This window comes from Calidris pugnax, unplaced genomic scaffold, assembly GCF_001431845.1.
Source record: "Calidris pugnax isolate Ruff unplaced genomic scaffold, ASM143184v1 scaffold694, whole genome shotgun sequence".
Classification (NCBI taxonomy): Eukaryota; Metazoa; Chordata; class Aves; order Charadriiformes; family Scolopacidae; genus Calidris; species Calidris pugnax.
The window spans coordinates 99,962-118,964 of NW_015091411.1; the positions used below are offsets into that span (position 1 = coordinate 99,962).

Genomic DNA, 19,003 nt, shown 5'->3' on the forward strand with positions numbered 1-19,003 from the left:
ATAGTCCTCATTCAGGCGGATGTGTACATGGATTTATGGACATGCAGAACTATTAAATGATGTATTATCTTTTTATTCAGGTCTCCTCATAGGATATTAGGATACTCTATTAAGCATACTAAGTTAAATTTCTAGCTGTTGCTGCTCTCAACTCAAAAATATAATTAGATAGGTGTGATGATGGGATGGGGAGTTGCTGAGCTAACTTGGGTATGTGTCTAATGGTGTTTCTAATCATGCCACAGAAGTGTTAGTAAGCACAGGATAACTGGTAACATGGACTGGGACATGAAGGTGTCTATTTTGTTGCTGCTTGACTAACAACACATCAAACATAAGTTGGGTATCAGAAATGAGGAGAAAGATAACCGCTTTGAAACAGTTATAAACATTCTGCCTCCTAAAGGGGCTATATGGAATGTTTTCCTGTATTTGAATGACACCTCATTGTCATTTTAAAGAGTCACAGAATGGAAGAAAGTCTCAGAGCACATCACAGATGAGGCAGAATCTATCCAAAGGTATGGCCACCCGAATGAGGTGCTTCCAGAACAGATCTGTCACCCATCAGCAGGACTGCACTGCTCCATAGCAGCCATGGAATTTCATCCCATGATGTCCCTTGCTTCCCAATGCTAGTCATGGCACTTCTCATACTGGAGCTATAACTGCTTTTTTTTTTTAACTTATTCTTTTTTTAGCTTGAAAAATATCTGGCATCTAGTCCCTGAAAAGGGTTCTTGAGCAGGTTTGGTGCAGCAGACAGCTGTAGCAGGTGATTCAACCAAACCATCTGAGAGAGTGAATGAAAAGGAGTGAGAATTTCTGATGATGTTGCACAACCCCTTTTTAATTAGACTATCAGTGGCTCTTGTGTACCTTTACAAAGGTATTGAGACACACTAATATTAGACATATTTTTGATTCTGTTCAGACCAAAACAGCAAAAGGCCATATTCTTGGGGAAGTTTTAACACCTTTTTAGGGAGCTTTATGTTCAGATCCCTTTCTTCCTGCACACATTACATATTCTTACCCCCTACAGAACAGGGCAGGGAAGGTTTCTTGGAAACTGGGCTTTGTCTTTTCACAAAAGGACAGACATGCCCTGAAGTCCTCCCACACAATACCAAATGCTGTGCATTCAACAGACCTGCTGGTTAATGATCTTGTCCATAAGTAATGTTTTAACCATAGAGTAGCTTTTGTTTGCTTCAAAACCCACAAAGCCAAAGAGGAAGTGTTGGAGAACGTGGGCAGGATGGTGGCCAGGAGCCTTATGACCTCATCTTTTTCCGCCACATGGGGATTGGTGGCCGTGCCCGGGACAGGGTTTAAATTCCCTGAGGTTGGAGATGTCAGGCAGTCAGGGGACGAGGGGAGAAAGCCAGAACTGCTGGGAATCAACTGGCTGGAGCTGCTGCTGGGATCACTAAGAGCACTCTTATTGCAGCTGACTACTCCAGCACCAGAAAAGGTAATTTTTTGCTTTTTTACCTGACATGTGCCACTCTGTCTGCAGCTTTAGTCAAGGAAGTGTTGGGCAGGAGATCTTTGAAAACTGCTTCACTGGACACGGACTCTGTGGAAAAAGGTGTGCTTTTATAGGAGCAAGATTGCTTTAGTGATGCCAGGTATTATACATAATCATAACTTTAAAACTTTGTGCTGATAGATGTTGGGAGTGTGTTACTATCTACCCTGCCACTGAATCAAGTGCTGGAAACTCAAAGCTGGTACTTGAACACAGAAAGTTTCCTCCGTCATGTAACTACTGCTTGGCAGTGTCCTTATTTCTCCTGGCAGGCTAGCAGTTTGTGATGCACGCTACTGAATGGATAGGAATGCACCCTTCTCTGCCTAACTCTTGAAAGTGCAGTACCTCTAACACAGTGCAGTACCTCTAACACAGTCTCCTGTCTCAGGGCCAGCTCTACTAACGTATTTTAAATGGGCCCCTTTCCTGCTTTTATTTAGTAAAGTTTTAAATACCTCTTGTCCATCAATAAATCAGCTTAACTTTTCAAGGATGTTCCTTACCCTGGGAATTGGTCTGTCAGCACCAGAATTTACTGTAGCTCAGCACCCTCCTAATTTCAGCAGGAATCACTAATTTATTAAATTGTGAAAACTGCAATGTGAGCAGATATCTCACTTCATCTCTGACTTGGAAACATGGGTTATTCTGTTCAAACTTCTGGAAGGGGGAAATAAAGGTCTATCAATAAAAGCAGTTTATGTTCATATAAACTGAGTTTACTCACAGTGACTTCAGTTAATAACCCTGAAAACTAGTTTTAAAATAGCTGAAAAGAGAATCCAAGCTGAGTTTGTCTTATCCTGTCTCTTCTGACGAAATGAATGAAGATAAACAAAAGCTGATCTTTATAGTACTTTGTTTTTCACAAAGCTTTTCCTTTGCCAGTGCAAGTCAGTAGCTGACAGGAGTCTGGCCAGTGTGCCTGCTCTCAACACTGCTCAGCACTTCTCAGTACCTGGTTTTAAAATTCTTGTAGCTTTTAAGTTGCCAAGTCATTAGAAAACCAGCTGGTGGTAATGAAGAACAGAGGAAAAAGATTGGCATGGGCAGGCTGAAGTAGAAAGACCAGTAGAAAGCTGGTCTTGGCACAGTGAAGTATCCAGGAGAAAGAAAAAGTCTATTGCATTTTTGTGGTATTTTACCTTTTTGACTCTAACTACCACACTGTTCCAAAATATTTTCTAGGTAAAACATCACAATGAAGGTGGCAGTTCTCTGTTTATGCCTTATCAGCATCACCACTGCATGGCCAGTGAGTAAATCACAAATGCATATCAGCAATCACTTGCATATTTTCTTTGCATATTAGCAAGAAATGAATACTGACAAATGCTTTTTGTCTTTTCTCCCTTCAAGGTGAGTAAATCCAAGCAGCATGCCATTTCTGCCAGCTCCGAAGAAAAATATGTAAGCTCCTTTTGTCTTTCTATTCCTTTTCTTTAACAAATCCTTTTTGATTTATTTTTTTTTCTCTAATACACATTGTCTGATACTTGTTTTATGACTGTAGCTGCTTGCAGAACATGTCCTCACCTGGCTGTTACAAGCTAGTTTCTCAGGTAGCCAAAGCAGAGAGCCAATGATGTCAATAGATTTTTGCCATGTTAGGTGTCCTAACTTTTGTGAGTTGCATCTCTGGACCAGCACTAGAAATCTTTTTTCTTAATGAAAAAATGTGTAAGCTGTCAGTTAAAAAAGATAAAAGGAATGTAGCATGGCACAACTACTATAACCCGCATTTATTAGTATGTATCAGATGGCAATATTTGGTGTTGGAAGAGCACTTTAATCCAATTCCCATGATTTTTTGGAGTGGTGTGAGTGAACACTATTAGTCTTGTATATAGCTATTTGATTTATACTCTGTTGCCAACTACTATCCATGTAAAATCAATTCTTTGCTCTGATTATCAGCTACTACATGTAGTTTAGAGTCTTCATGATATGGGAGATAAATCACTCTTAGAAAAAGGACCTGAGAAGTAGCAGAAACGGTGGACATACCTCCAAATTTCACTTGATAAAAAGGAGTTGGAGAAACTGATCTGAAATTCCCCAGGATCTGTCAGTAGAAGCAGCACATCTGTATTGTATTGTTTGGGTATAACATTCATTTGGGATCATGGCTTGCTCTCAGTTCTCCTCCTGCTGCAATGAATTGTACAAAAGGAGTGTGTATTGCAGATGCCACATCTGGCTGAAAACAGAGGTTGTGATGCAAGCAGCTTTGCCTGTCCTGTGTGCTCTTTTGTGGATTAAACCCTCTCTTCCTCCCCCCCCCGCTTTTGTTTTTCTTTTGAAGGACCCCAGGGGCCATCACTCACACAGATATCATCACCACCCCCACCACCATGTAAATTCTCAGTCTTGGGAGAGTCTGCAGCACCCACAGAATGACCTGGCATCACCTCAGCAGGTATGGACAACTAAATGGAAGACAAAGCAGAACATCTTTCAATGCCAAGATTAGGATTAAGCTAGGATTAAGCGCTTAAAAAATAGCCAACATGCTGATGAGCTCTACTGTATAGGCCTTTGTGTGCTAATAGTGAGTTGTATGTTGTTTTCAGACTCTCCACTCTTCAGAAGAGTACGTGGATGACCCAGTACAACCAGTAAGTGTTTTGAACAGCAAAATGTCAGTTGAGTGCTGCAGGGCAGCCAGTGTGTAGCAGCACTCATTTTTCTCAATTAAATGCAGTTCTTATGGTAACATCTCTCCCTAAATGAAACAAAGCTTCAGGCGGGGTGAGGTGAATTCAGAACAATTTGTGCACGTAGCTCAACAGTACATAAACCCTGGGTGAGCAGGACAGATATCAGTCTGCACGTCACATATATGTTTATTTGCCTGATGCATAATAAATGTTTTCCAGCACTTTCCTGATGTGTCAAGCAAGAGCCATGAAGATGTGGATGATGACGACGATGATAATGATTCCAATGACACAGATGAATCCGATGAGGTTGTCACGAGTTTCCCCACAGACATTCCAGTAACTGTACCCTTCCCTCCTTTCCCTTTCACTCGGGGAGACAACACCGGCAGAGGTGACAGCGTGGCCTACAGGGTGAGGCCAAAAGCTGCAGTGGTGAAGTCTAGAAAACTCCGCAAAGCTGCAAAAAAGGTAAATAGTGATGAGCGGTGGTACCCAGGTTTTGGGAAAAGGGTAGTGAACTTGAAAACAGAGATGTTATTTTATGAGAGTCATTTGTGGAAAGGATTGGTGGGGTGAAAGTAGGCATAAGTGAAGGAATGTATTTTGTTTCTCTGAAAAGAGAAACCCAGATCAGGGGATATCGATAGCCAGAGGGCTGTTGATGTGCTGAGGCAGAAGGGTGGCCTGCTGCTGCAAGCTATGCACCACTGCCATTTGCACTATCATGATGTACTTGCACACATGAAATCTGAGGCCAGGATCAAACTTGAGATTCTTGTAATGTGAAAAGTTCATGTAACTCCATAGAAGATCACAGTGTCTCCAGGCAGAGACGTATCATGCAGGCTTGGAGCTTGGAGTGTTCCCACAGCCCACGCAGCTTGCTTGGGTGCAGTACGTACAGCATCCTCAGGAGTGAAAACGGCTCTTTCTTCTTTTCCTTTCTAACACAGCTCATTGTGTATGATGCCAGTGAGGATGATGAGAGCGCCCTGGATGCAGGCAGCCAACAAGCAGGGCTCTCCTGGGAGGATGCTGCTGCCCGCCGCTCCCTGGGGAAGCATGCCATCAGCGGGGAATGGGCTGACAAGAGCCATGGGCAGGACACCAGTGAGCTGGACAGCAAGCAGCGTGACCAGAGCATGGAAAACGACAGCCGGCAGAAATTTGATAGCCATGAGGTGGAAGGAGATGATAGCAAGGCTAGCATCAGAGTGGATAGCCACCAGAGCATGGAAAGTAGGGAGAGCCAGGTCCGTGCTTCAGCTGAGAACCCCAAGGATAACAGCAATCAAACGTTGGAGAGTGCCGAGGATGCTCAAGATCACCACAGCATCGAAAATAACGAAGTCACCCTTTAAAGGGAGACAAATGTAATGGTTCCCTTCTTTTTCCAGTTCCTACCGAAGGGGAGGGGGGGGGTGTAGCTTTATTTCGGGTAACTGTAAATGTAGAGCGCATGGTGACTTTTTGTGTTTGGGGCTGCTTATTTACCCGGTGGCCTCCCCCCGGCTGCCTGCAGTGCCAGCCCCGCGCCCTGCCCGCCTCACCAGCCTCACAGGCCGGGGGCAGCGGCTGGGGCAGCGAGGCCAATGCTGTTGGATGTGCAGAATGAGCGTTACCTCTCTGGCATGCTGCTCTCTCTACTGCCTGCCTGTATTTTGCTGTAACTGGATTTAAATAAAAACACAAAACCCTGTACCTGCGGACTGTGTTACTGTTTGCCAGGTTGGGGTGGGGGGCTGGCTGCAGGAGGAGCTTCAATACCTCTCCTTTTTAAAATAACGTGAAATAGCTGTTTCGCCCGTAATTTATTAAGTGGCTAAAACCCCTCCGCGGGGCCTCCTTCTGCTTTTACCGAGAATGAGGGGCGACTTGGCCTGAAATACCCAGCTCCGGCCCTCGCACCGCTATCACCTCAGGGCCTCCCGCCTCTCGGCTCGGCAGGCGCGTGCGGCCCGAGCGGCCGCGCCCCTCTCTGAGGGGATGGGGAAGCAACTACATCTCCCTCCGTACCCCGGGCTTTCCGGGCTGGCGCCGGAAGGCGGGGAAGCGGCGGCGCCCCGCCCCGGGCGGCGGCGGCGGGCTGATGGCGGGCCGTGGAGGCTGCCGGCGCGGACAGGAGCAGCTGGAGCTGGAGCGGCTGGGCGAGGCAGCACGGGCCGGCTCCTGCCCACCGTCGCCGCCGCTCTCCGCCTGCTCGCGGCAGGCCTGGAGCCGGGACAACCCGGGCTTCGAGCCCGAGGAAGACGGGGCGGCGGCGGGGCCGGTGCTGGAGATGGACGTGGAGTGGGGTGGCCCCGCGGCCGGCGCTTCGTCGTCGTTGGGCAGCGGAGCGGGGGGCCAGGGCGGCGGCGGGCGGCGGCAGCGGCGGCTCCCCGCGGGGCGCGGCGGGGCAGAGGGGCCGAGCCGCCCTCAAGTGCCGCCCGACGGCGCCGCCCCCCACCGCGCGGCCTGGGCCAAGCGCCTGGCGCGGCGGCTGCGAGGTGAGAGCCTCTGCCCCCCGCTGCCCTGTTCCCTCTGCCGCAGCGTGACTCCAAGGCGCTGGGCTCCTGCAGCTCGGCTGCCTTTTCCTCTCTGTCGCCCAGAGGAGCGTTTATGAGTTGTTTGTAGTTCTTTTGCGTTTTCTTCCACCCGCCTCCTTGCTACCTCTTTTTCCTCTAGCCGTGTTGTTTTCCCCTCTCCCGTCTGTCCATCCGTGCTTGCTCCTGTCTATGTCCCCACAGCTTAGTGCACATCCATATTCTAGACTCTGTCTTGGTTATGCCTCCCAGCATGCACGTATATACGCACACCTGTTCCCTTCCTTTTGTCTGAAGCACAGAGCTCTCTGCTCCCCGGGTCTTAGTCCTGGCTGCGTTCAGTGTAGGAGACTCTCCTGAATGTTTTTTGGATACACGTGGCTATTCTGGTCAGGTGTTTGGAGAGTTTGAGCAGAACGCTTCTCTTTCTCTCTTTTTCAGCATTCTCTGTCCTGTAAAAGAAGTGGTTAGGATGGCATTTGTTGCTTAGACTGGGATTGTTTATTCGCTTTTGCTTTTCTGCGATGTGGCACGGTGCCTTGGAGCTGCCCTCGATTGTTAGAGCCGCCTGTTGATGCACAACTGGTGAGCAGGGGCATAGTTTGGAGTATAAATGGAAGCATTTGGAGTGTTGTTCTAAACCTGCTGTGTTAACCCTGTGCTGAGCTGGCTCTGTACAGAGTTGATGTGACAGAGCAGAAAAAATGGTGAACTCGCTGGATTCAAGGTTGTGGGAGAGCACGTGAGAAACTCCCCTTCCTTTTCAGAGAAGCTTAAAATGTCAGCATCAAATTGTGAGGATTTTAAACCTAGGATTTGTTTAAGTGTCAGACAAAGTCTTTATAGTTATAAAGCTGCAGGAAAATTAAACCATGTTTAGAAAATAAGGTTTCTTCTAAAATGTGTATTTTCTGAAGTGATAGATTGTACTGTTACTGGCTAGCACAGCATCAGCAGAGATGTCAAAATGAACTTGATTTTAAGCAGGGACTTGTAAATTAGGCTATTGTATGTCCTGTATGTCTTCACTTTGATTTTCACGTGCATTCAAAAACTCATTTGCTGTAATGATTTCTCTGTCTTCAACTGTCTTGCACCAAAATAAATCCCTCTTGATTATTGCAGTGTTGTACTTGGATGCAAGTCAGACTTGCAGAGATTATGGAATAGAGCATGTTTTCTTTTCAGCAGATTTTATTGAGAGAGTGTTCAATGAACTAAGTCACTTCATAACAAGAGACCAGAATGGCCAGGAAAAAGTATCAATGATTATTATGTGTTATGCATGAACTGGCACTGTGTTTTGAGTCTTCAGTGGTGTGTTTAGTTTAGTCTGTCGCTGAGACACGTAAATTCCTAGGAAAGGAGCTGCTTCACGTGGAGAAAGTCCTTTTATAAAAAAATTTGTCTAACAGACTGTTCAGATGCTCCCTTTGTACTAGTTGTTGCCAAGAGGGAACCTCCTGCATATGCTTTTAACTGTGGTGAAAAATAGTGGTGTTTGGACATGAGGTGAGTGTAAGAGTGACTTTGTTGTGACCTGGCATAAGTTGCTACTGTTTTATCTCCGTCATGTGCTTCTGCAGTAAAACTCAAAATGATTCTCAACACTAGGACCGATTTTGGTGCTGATTTCTGATCCATTTTGAACCTGAAGGCAGAGCTTAATAATATGTGATTTGTGTAAGATTACAGTACTTGCAGATGGAAAGAAGGTCCAGCAGGCAGACTTTTTTTTTTCTTTTTTTTTCTCTCCCTCACCCCATGAGATACTATTCTGACAAAGGCTTGGTAAAATGCTTTGTTGATTGTTCATCTGCATCTACAGCTTAGGCTTGGTTTTGGGTGGAGGAAGGTTGCTTATTATTACGCTTTTTTTTCTAGTAGGTTTTTTTTTGTTTTAAGCCTATATATGCATTTTCACCTTGTTCAGCTGAGCAAGCAGCAGAACCAAGAGGAATTGGCTTTTGGTGAAGCTGCTTGCTGTGCTGGCAGAATTAGTGCAGCTGAGCCTTCAGCGGCTTCAGCATCAAGCAGGTGTTGCCAGGGAAGGTGTTTTGGTTCTGCTCTGATAGATGGATCCCTGGCCTGTCCTGCTGCCTAAAGGCAATGTATCTTGAGCAAGAATAACCAGTTTGGGAGTTGATGTGCATCCATAGCTTGAACTTTTAATAGTTGTGCTTTCAGGCTGAAAGATCAGGACCACCTTTGACATGGTGACTTTATGTATCCTTTTGACTGGTGTGGTTCTCTTTACACTACTGGGTTTGAGCTTATTAATCAAGTGTGTGCGGTGTGGAGAATGGTGCAAAGTTACACCTTCTTGCAGTGCCTGAAAACAAAAGAAATATTTTCAATAATAGGTGTGGATCAAGCTGCCTATTGCTGTTTAAGACTGCCAGTGTACAATGGCAGTATTTTATTTTTAGCTATAAAGTGAAAAGACCTGGTTTCATGTTCTAGGAATGTTCAGAGTGGATTTATCCCTGTGGCTACTATGGACAGTTTCTGTTGATTTCTGACCTGCTTACATTGTGTGTTTATAGGCAAGTGTAGCAAAAGTTACTGTAGTAGACAGATCCTTTTCTTGCTCTTTCATGAGAATGTTACCATTAATGCATAGGCACAATAAATGGCTCAGTGTGACTTCTGTGCTGTGGAGGTACTGCAGGGTGCTGTACTGTACTTGCCTGCTGCATGGGTAACAACCTTCTCTGAAGAATGTGATTGCTACAGGCTGCACAGCGAAAGGGCTGATTTCAAGCCTAAATTTAATATAGGCATTTGAAGCATTATGGAGTTTTTAGTACTGGAAGGAGCATTCAGTAGTTCTTTTGACGTTTCATGGATAACCATGAGGATCTTTGAAGACTGGAAAATGTCACGCTTTCAAGATCACAAGATGAAAGTTTGTATAGATTTATTTAATGAAACGGCATTTGCATTTTTCTAAGTAGTATTCAACAAGAGGGATTAATCCTTTGTATATCAAAGGTGATAGTGTTATCATGGCTAGACAAGTTGCCATCCCCAGCTAGGGGATATTGAGTGACAGATTACACTTTTCCTGCAGTCAGTTGTTAAATAAAAATGCAGATAGGATTTAAGGTAATGGGATTTTGGTAATTGCAACTATAGGGGAGACTGTAACAGAAGTTACTAAGGGAATAGAAAGTCTTACTTCAGATTAGCTGAATTTTAGGTTCTCTTTGTGGATTCTTCTCAGATTCTGATGTGAGTGTCTGTGAAGTAGCTTTAGTCCCTCTAGTATTGCAAATCTCTTCAGCAAACATCCCAGATGCTGAGGGGAGAAGAGGGGATGAATATTCAACCCTGTTAAGCAGAAAGTCATCAAAAGTTTTGACAGGTAAGAGCAAAGTCTGTTTCCAGAGCCAGGCTGGAAAGGTAATCTGCCCATCAGAGCTGTCACCTTGTTGCTCGTGTGCATCAATACTGAGGAGTGTATGTGGGATATTTCTTGAAAGATTTTCATAGTTATTGTTAAATGGAAGTATCAAATATCATTTCCAGTCACTTACTAGTGGTTAATGCTCATGAAGGCTCATTGAGCTCATTGAGGCATTTTTACTGAGTTGAACTAGTGAGGGCTCCAATTGTACCTTACTAAGGAATGTGAACTAAGGTCTGTGAGACTGTGTTTTGTTGTTTGGGGATAAAGCATCTTTGCCTGAGGGTCATTTTCCTCTCCTTCCTCCAACCTGGTTCTTTGCCTGGCATCTGAATTTCTGTATAGGTGGAACTGTTGGTGCTATGTATCTTGGCTTGAGCAGTTGCAGAACTTAGGACTTTTACATAAATCTGAATTACTTTATATGCATTTTGTACCTTATAAACTTGGCTTTATGATTGTGTAGGTATATGTATATATACATTATGTATATTACAGAATCACAGAATCTTCATGGTTGGAAAGGACCTCTGAGATCACTGAGTCCAACCATACACACACAAAAAAACCCCTACAAACTCGGGCACTAGAGCATGCCCTGGAGTGCTACGTCTACATGTATCTTTAAATCCCTCCAGGGATGGTGACTCCACCACCTCCCTGGGCAGGCTGTTCCAGTGCCTGACCACCCTCTCAGGAAAGTCATTCTTCCCAAGATCTAATCTAAACCTCCCCTGCCCCAGCTTCAGACCATTTCCTCTGCTCCTGTCATTCCCGCGGGAGAAGAAGCCAACCCCCACCTCGCTACAATCTCCTTTCAGTAAGTTTCACAAGGCAATGAGGTCTCCCCTCAGCCTCCTCTTCTCCAAACTCAACATGCCCAGTTCCCTCAGCCTCTCCTCGTGTGACTTGTTCTCCAGACCCCTCCCCAGCTTGGTGGCTCTCCTCTGGACACGCTCCAGCCCCTCAATGTCCTTCTTGTGGTGAGGGGCCCAGAACTGAACCCAGCCCTCGAGGTGAGGCCTCAATAGTGCCCAGTCCAGAGGCACCATCTCTGCCCTGCTCCTGCTGGCCACGCTGATCATGATACAAGATGGATGCTGGTGCCCTTCTTGGCCACCTGGGCACATGTGTATATAGGTATATAACATCTTATATATTTGTAAACAGAAGGATTTTCATTTCCTATGTTGCCTAACAAGCTAAACCTTTTTATTGTAAGATAAGTTTCATGCTTTTTTTTTTTTTTTTTTACTTTGATCTTAATTTTTTGACAACTCTTCTGAGTTTGTATACTCTTTGGGTAAGCCATTTGGGCTACAGAGTGAGTATGAGAGAATTGTTATTTGCAGATTTATTTGACAAATGAAAGAGTACTAGATGCTGTCTGAAAAATTGATTAATAGAAAATTTATGTAAGGAGTAAACTGAAAATTATTAATCAAGGCTGGAAGCAAAATGGTTTTGGTCCTTGCAGTAGATGTCAATTTAAATCCAGTACTGCTTACCACTGCTATTATTGATGTATATAAACAAACGTTCTAATAAGACAAAAACATAACAACTAATGGAAGCTTCAAGATAGCTGATGGGCAAATCCAGAGTTCATTTAACACAAATATCAGTGTATGATCTCTAATGCTGGGTTTGGTATGTGGAGTTGTTTTTTTTTTTTTTTTCACGTGTAACTTTCTGTTCCTTGTTGACTGATTCCTAAGTATTCCAATATGACAGAATTCAAGCTTGCAAGCTTTCTGCTCACCACATATCTTATTGGTGAGTAATGTGCTGACAGCCAGGACTCGCTCTCTCGACAGCTTAGCTCACTGGCTGTTCCAGCCTCTCTTCCCTAATGTTTTCCTGCCTTTATTATGAGGGTTGCTAGTGCAACGTAGCGGTGTGTTAGAAGCTGGATTTGTTGAATTCTTTATTATTAGTGACTCTGTGAATGTTCTTGTTTTTGTGTTTCCGTCTTCAAGAATGACCTAATGGTGAGGATTTGGCATTCTGTGTAGTAAAATTGCAGTCTCTATCTGTAAATTCTCAGACTTAGACTTAAAGAGCAGCTTTGAAAAAGCTCTCGTTTTGGGAGCTGACACTAGTGAAGGTTCCAAGTTACTAATTAAGGAGCGTGAACAGAAATTAATGCTAAGACTATTAGTGCATGCTGTGCACTTTTTATTGTAAGAGAATAGAGAAGTTTCCTGGTAGACTTTGTGGTTAGGTCACAACTTAAAAATGTGGTAGCTGAAAGGCTTCTAAAAACAACTAACATTCCCCCCCCCCCCATTATACTTTGTATTTACAGGTAAAGAGAAGAGGTTCTCTGTTAGCAAATGATGTTCTGCAGCAGGCAAATTAACCCTTTTTCTGTCTTACCTTACAAAGCAACTGAACTCTTATGGTGTTCTTAGCTTTATAATGTGTTTTGGCTGTCTCTTTTTGCTGTTCCATTTTACTTCAAATTACTGTGGTATGTTTGATGAATCAAAGATTTATTTTTTTTTCCTGGGGAGTTTGAGGTTGGTTCATTTCCATTTACTGAGAACTTAAAGCATGTTTTAAAAGCTTGGCCGTTTAAAATACCTGAAAAGGGCAGAAGTTTGGTGTGGTTCTGTAAGAGTAAATTTTTATTTTGATATGCTTTCTCTCCCACCATAAACTAAGGTCACAGCACCTTGCTTTATTTAGGCTTAAATGAAGGGAAGTTCCTTGAAGGTAGCAATTCTGCTCTGAACATCAGCAGCTATTCCCAGCTTTTTTTCTGCTCTGTATTAGGCACAAGAAATAAGTATGGTGGTTATTAACTGCTTTCTGTTCCAAGATCACAGAATCACAAAATAGTAGGGGTCGGAAGGGAGCTCTGGAGATCATCTAGTCCAACCCCTCTGCCAAAGCACGTTCACCTACAGCCTGTTGGGCAGGAACACATCCAGGCAGGTTTTGAGTATCACCAGAGAAGGAGACTCCACAACCTTTCTGGTCATCCTGTTCGGGTGATCTGTCACCCTCAAAGTAAAGAAGTTTTTTCACATGTTGAGATGGAATTTCCTGTGTTCCAGCTTGTGCCTGTTGCCCCTTGTACTGTCACTGGACACAACAGAAAAGAGTCTGGCCCCATCCTCTTGACACCCTTTAGATATTTACAAGCATTGATGAGATCAGTTATTTCTAATGGTTATTTCTTTCAGAGGCTCCATTTAAAAGATCCTTTTGCTTTTTTGTTACCCTTTTGGAATGGATCACCAAAGTTCAATAACTTCTCTTACGCTGTCTTCTTGAGAATGTCAAGTATAATATGAAGCTAGTAACAAGCAGCAGTAGTTCAGCTAACGCGGTTGCCCAGTTTGACAGCTCATGTGGTCATGTGGTGGTTGCTCACGTAGGTCACTGCTAATGTTGCAATGACAGCTCTGTTGTGCAGAGAAGGAAATCATGTACAAACGCTCACCAAGATTCCTGCTCCATCTCTGTTGGGTATGCCTTGCCTGTTTGAGAGAGGAAAGTTAGGATTCGTTTTCTTTAAAAATATGTTTGACTGACATAAGTAGCTTCCTATCTGAAAGGAGGATAAGACTACTAAGAAAGGTTTGATACTGAATGTGCATTTTCATTCATCGAACAATGCTTTTCATATTGTAAAAAAGCTCCAAACACTGCACTTCATTTCTTGAAAGATGGCTCTCTATGCATGTCTTTGTATACTTGTATCTCTTTTCATACCATGTGGTTTTAAGTGATGGCACTTCTGGCATATCTTCCATAGATTCTGGTAAGAGTTCTGCTGAGCTATTACTAAATGATTTTTGTATCTCATGAATAGTTAATACTGCCTTGGGCTCTGTTCAGCCTATGGAAGAAGTTGTTCTTGCTTGAACTTAGTTCAGTTTAAAATCCATAGAAGAACCTGCAGCAGAAGTTACATAGGTTAAGCATTCAAAACTACTTACTATGTCATTTGTGTATCTAGTATCAGACATTTGTGTACATCATTATATATGTTTTCCTTTTAAGGTCTATGGGGGACGAGACTCATGGAAGAAAGCAACACCAGCAGAGAGCAATATCTGAAAAGTGTTTTACGGGAATTGGTTACATACATGATTTTCCTTGTGGTCTTGTGTGTCTGTAAGTACCATGCAGCTTTATGCATCCCATTCTGTACTACCTGCTTGGTTATCTGTGATTCCAGAATAAAGGTTGTTTCAGTGATGTGGGAGAAGAATTAATTGTCAGGTGTGTAGGCAAATATTTGGAATCTTTATCTTGTTTCTGCACATGGATTGTTGCTTGAAATTGAAAATACTGCAACTTTCTGTGCCTTAATAAGTGTTGAACATTTAAACAGGATGATAGCATATTTGTTTTTAGGGAGCATTTTTTTAATGTAGTACCACATTGCCATGTAACATTTCTGCTATGCATTTTGAAATCACTGAACAAAACTGCTAAATGTGAAGAGTAGGAGTTAGTCATTTAGGACAAAAAATTAAATTAAATCGCTGAGTTTCAAGTTTATCACCAAGCTTACATACAGATCATTCTAAGACTAGAAGTTCTTGATAGTAGCTGGAAAGGCAGACATAATGCTAGCTACTTAGAAATATCTGATAATTTGTGTTTGCATGATGCTGGATGTTTTAAATACATCAGCAGTCTATGTATACTCATGCGTATATGAATCACAGCTGGAGACTTCGATGATTTAAGTGGATTGTTTGTTTTGTTGTCTATGATATCATATGAAGTATCATAACACTGTAAAACACAAAACAGAGTAACATTCAACCTACTTTTTTTTTTTTAATTATTATTTTATTTTATTTGGCTTTTAAGTAGGTGACTGCTTTAAGGTAGATGCTCTAGAATCAATACTGAAGACGTTAGCAGATTTTACTAAATACAGTCTTAGTACAGAAGAGAGGAGCTTGATGTATAGCAATATTTCTGGACCCAAACAGAGTTTAAGAAAGCAGCCTGGACGGAATTTGCTGTTCTTTTCTCAGGGTGAAGAACCTTAGTGATAAAGCACAGATAACACAGGATGTTTAGCACAGGCCTCACAGAGCACCATGAACAGTTGTGACTGGCATAATGTACTGATTCTGAGAGCGATCTTCTTTTCTGGTCTTGGGAACTTAAGACCCTTACGCAATTCTATTTTAAGATCTCTAGGGTTTCTTAAGTTAATAGTCAAATCATGGCATGTTTGCATATTTGCATAAAAATTAGCAAGACAGTGCAAAATAGAATTTACTATGGAGTTGTGAAATAGATGTTTTATTTGATTACTAGTGAGAATAACAACAAAATCTATATGCATTAAGTTAATCTTTGGAAAGCGGATATGTTTCCAGCCTCCAATTTTTAGTGTGGGCGGCTGTGTTCTAAATGCCTGAAATGTCAGTGGCTCTTAAGTTGTTGTTTATGATTAGTTTGAACAGAACAAGGTGATGGTTTTATTTTTTGTGAGATTGCATTTTATTTTCCACTCTAAAATTCTAAACTACATTGGTAGACTGCCTCTGTGAGAGCAAGTCTGCCTTGCTTGTCCAGAGTAGAATTACTTAAAAAAAACAAAAAACAAAACCAAAACAAAACACAAAACCCCCAAACTTTATATTGTTGAAACAACTGTTTTGGTGTTGTACTGCAAGCATGTTTATATACTAAATGTCATGTTTTTTCCTTTCTGAGTCCTTTAAGAATTCTTACTGCAGGTTTCTGAACAAAGTGGTGTAAGACTGCTTGTGGCTTGTATGCTGTACCACCAGGTGACCAGTGAGGGACTTGAAATTAAAATAAAGTGAAATTGCTTTCAGCAAGAAAAGTTTGCCTGCAGGCTGTTAACGCTATAGGAAAAGATTTTTGGTAACAAAGTAAAGGAAAAGTATAGTGTGTTAAATACCTACAGATACGCGTTAGTATTTTTTTAAGTACTATCCTTTTAAATTTTACGTGTAAGCAATAACATGGGACAAACTGGTATGTGGCTTGGCGTGCCCTAGGAGAGAGCTTTCCAGAGCAGGCTAAATGCTATGGGTGTTTCTTGTACTCTTGTATTTTTGAGAGCACATATTTAGAGAGAATCCAGGTATTGCGCAGTCCTGTGATACATTCCACGTACCACAGCAGAAGCCTGTTAGAAATAGTTCTTGTTCTCTGGTTGCTAAAGAAAACGACATTTTCTTCCCTGTGATAAAATATTTTTATAAAATTGTCAGAACTGATGGAGATTTTTCAGTGTATATTTGAGCTTTCAGGCTTCTCTGAGTTTTAGCTGTAAAATGGTTTTAAGTATTTATAGGCAGTAACAGTATCAGTGCCAGAAACTGTTCTCTCAAGCCATTTTGGCTTTGTACATCACTATATAGTTTATGCTCTGTGGTCCTCAGACAAATGCTTGGCCCAGTGTGAGGAAAAGAAATAACACACAGTCATTTATTTTCTGTGGGGAGATTCTTTTACAAGCACTGCGCATCTTGGGTGGAGTTTCATTGTCTAACCGTAGGTGGCTAATATTATGGTGCCCTGTGATATCCTAGTTGAGCATCATTATCTGCCCAAGCAGGGCATAGTTCTCCTGAGGTTTTGTGCCATCCGTGCCAGCCCTCTACAGATGCCTTGGATAGCACAAGTCACCTGAAAAGGCACTAGCTGCTTCTCTTCAGCCGGCTGAATGATGCCATTGTTTTTCTTGAAGTTAGCTTTTGTAGAAGCATTAATAATAGAATGAGGTGTGGGGCAGAGATCTGACTACTTTAAACTGATCGATCAGTCGATCAGTCTGTTATTTGCTGCTTTTTATGTTTTGATCACAGTTGACAGACAAATGCTGCTTAGTGTGGATTTTGTTTTGTTCTGAAGCTTAAACTTTTCAGTGCAAAATCTATACAAATACAACCTGCTGTGTTCAAAACAAGCCAAGCAAAGTAGTCTTTTTTTCTTCTTTTTATTCGATAAATTTCTTCTTTTTATTCGATAAATTTCTTCTTTTTATTCGATAAATTTCTTCTTTTTATTCGATAAATTTCTTCTTTTTATTCGATAAATTTCTTCTTTTTATTCGATAAATTTCTTCTTTTTATTCGATAAATTTCTTCTTTTTATTCGATAAATTTCTTCTTTTTATTCGATAAATTTCTTCTTTTTATTCGATAAATTTCTTCTTTTTATTCGATAAATTTCTTCTTTTTATTCGATAAATTTCTTCTTTTTATTCGATAAATTTCTTCTTTTTATTCGATAAATTTCTTCTTTTTATTCGATAAATTTCTTCTTTTTATTCGATAAATTTCTTCTTTTTATTCGATAAATTTCTTCTTTTTATTCGATAAATTTCTTCTTTTTATTCGATAAATTTCTTCTTTTTATTCGATAAATTTCTTCTTTTTATTCGATAAATTTCTTCTTTTTATTCGATAAATTTCTTCTTTTTATTCGATAAATTTCTTCTTTTTTCTTCTTTTTATTCTATAAATTCTTTTATTCTATAATATTCTATATTATTTTTTTTCTTCCTTTTTATTTTTACTTCTCTTTCCCCAAGCCCTTTACCTCTACCAAATCTTTTGCAGTGACTTACGGGACAGTGAGTTCCAGTATGTACTATTACACAAGGGTTATGTCGCAGCTCTTCCTGGAAGCACCTGTATCAAAAATGGAGAAAACTGATTTCAAAACTTTGTCCACAATGGATGACTTCTGGAAGGTAATCTAAGACCAGTTTTTGATCTCGCTGTTGCTGTGGTTTGCTTGTGCTGTCATGGCCTGTAAATTTAATCTGCAGGATCTTTTTTCTAAGGTGGTAGGGGTTGTGCATGAAGATTTATGCACAATGTCAAAGCTATGGAAGAAAGTAGGCCTTAAAAATGTGAAAGTTTAGAACCTGGGTAATGCTGGTAGGGCAAGGTTGCAGAATGTCTTTGGAGGACAGGTAACCGGAAGGTCTTCTGTCAGAAAAAATATCAACTACAATTCTACCATGTCTGTGGAATGAAGATCTATAAAACCAGTGCTGGCAACGTGCAAACTGAAATTCTTGTCTTCCTCCTCAGTTCACAGAAGGCCCTTTGTTGGATGGTCTTTACTGGGAGATGTGGTACAACAACAAAACCATGGCAGAAAACAAAAGCTTCATTTATTATGAGAACCTTCTCTTAGGGGTGCCTCGCATTCGGCAGCTAAAAGTGAGGAATGGGTCATGCTCAATACCTGAGGATTTAAAGGATGAAATCAAAGACTGCTATGATGTCTACTCTGTCGCTAATGAAGATACTGCTCCTTTTGGACTTCGGAATGGAACAGCGTATGTAGTATTCCTGTAGACACGTTTTTGGTTTTCTTTTTTTCCTGACCTGGGCTATGCTGAATTACACAATAAATCACTTGGCAGAGGCAGCTCTGCATTTGCTGTATGTTTTGTACAGAAAGCCAGGTACATCTAGACCTGCTGCCAGTTCTGCTCATGGAGAAAGCTTACTGAACTTGGAGAGAACTGTGCTCTTAATCCACTTGAATTTAGGTGCTGTCAATGTGCCATTGGTAGCTGTTGTGCTTGGGAGACGCGCTGTGGTCTGAGTGCAGCACTGCAACTTGTGAGCACCTGTTCTGTAATTCCAAATTGTATTACTGCAGTGTGTTTCACAGAGTTGTCTTCCCAGGCTATAAATGGGAATAGCACTGCATCTTTTGGAGGACAGTGTGTCGGTTGAACTGTAAAAGGTTTTGGAGATGGAAGGCAACTATGTAAATACCAGTTTTCTTTCCCTGAGGATTGAAATTCTGTGCGAGTGGATTAATGCGTTCTCTTTTCATGATTAACATATTTATGACCTATCTTTCTATCTTAATTTTGTTGTGTTCGTTAAAG

At 41.8% G+C, this 19,003-nt stretch overlaps 2 protein-coding genes across 2 annotated transcripts in view; both read left to right on the forward strand.

The window, feature by feature from the left end:
* The first annotated feature begins 1,328 nt into the window (after nucleotides 1-1,328).
* SPP1 (secreted phosphoprotein 1) lies at nucleotides 1,329-5,901 on the forward strand. Its single transcript, XM_014961493.1, has 7 exons — nucleotides 1,329-1,477; nucleotides 2,726-2,792; nucleotides 2,897-2,947; nucleotides 3,843-3,956; nucleotides 4,111-4,155; nucleotides 4,417-4,668; nucleotides 5,154-5,901. Exons 2-7 carry the CDS (start codon nucleotides 2,739-2,741, stop codon nucleotides 5,559-5,561), a joined length of 924 nt encoding a protein of 307 aa, XP_014816979.1. The 5' UTR covers nucleotides 1,329-1,477; nucleotides 2,726-2,738; the 3' UTR covers nucleotides 5,562-5,901.
* A 380-nt stretch (nucleotides 5,902-6,281) lies between these two features.
* The window catches only part of PKD2 (polycystic kidney disease 2 (autosomal dominant)), a 31,757-nt gene continuing 19,035 nt past the window's right edge, over nucleotides 6,282-19,003 (forward strand). Inside the window, exons 1-4 of the mRNA XM_014961499.1 lie at nucleotides 6,282-6,686; nucleotides 14,146-14,259; nucleotides 17,709-17,842; nucleotides 18,189-18,439. Coding sequence (XP_014816985.1) covers nucleotides 6,290-6,686; nucleotides 14,146-14,259; nucleotides 17,709-17,842; nucleotides 18,189-18,439 — 896 coding nt within the window. The 5' untranslated portion in view covers nucleotides 6,282-6,289. The remainder of the gene's footprint in view (nucleotides 6,687-14,145; nucleotides 14,260-17,708; nucleotides 17,843-18,188; nucleotides 18,440-19,003) is intronic.

Excerpts from the sequence above, each read along its gene's own strand:
- SPP1 (XM_014961493.1), top strand. The coding sequence starts at position 2,739 with ATGAAGGTGGCAGTTCTCTGTTTATGCCTTATCAGCATCACCACTGCA. Across the intron at positions 4,156-4,416 it reads TGGATGACCCAGTACAACCA|CACTTTCCTGATGTGTCAAG; the intron begins GTAAGTGTTTTG and ends AATGTTTTCCAG. Across the intron at positions 4,669-5,153 it reads TCCGCAAAGCTGCAAAAAAG|CTCATTGTGTATGATGCCAG; the intron begins GTAAATAGTGAT and ends TTTCTAACACAG.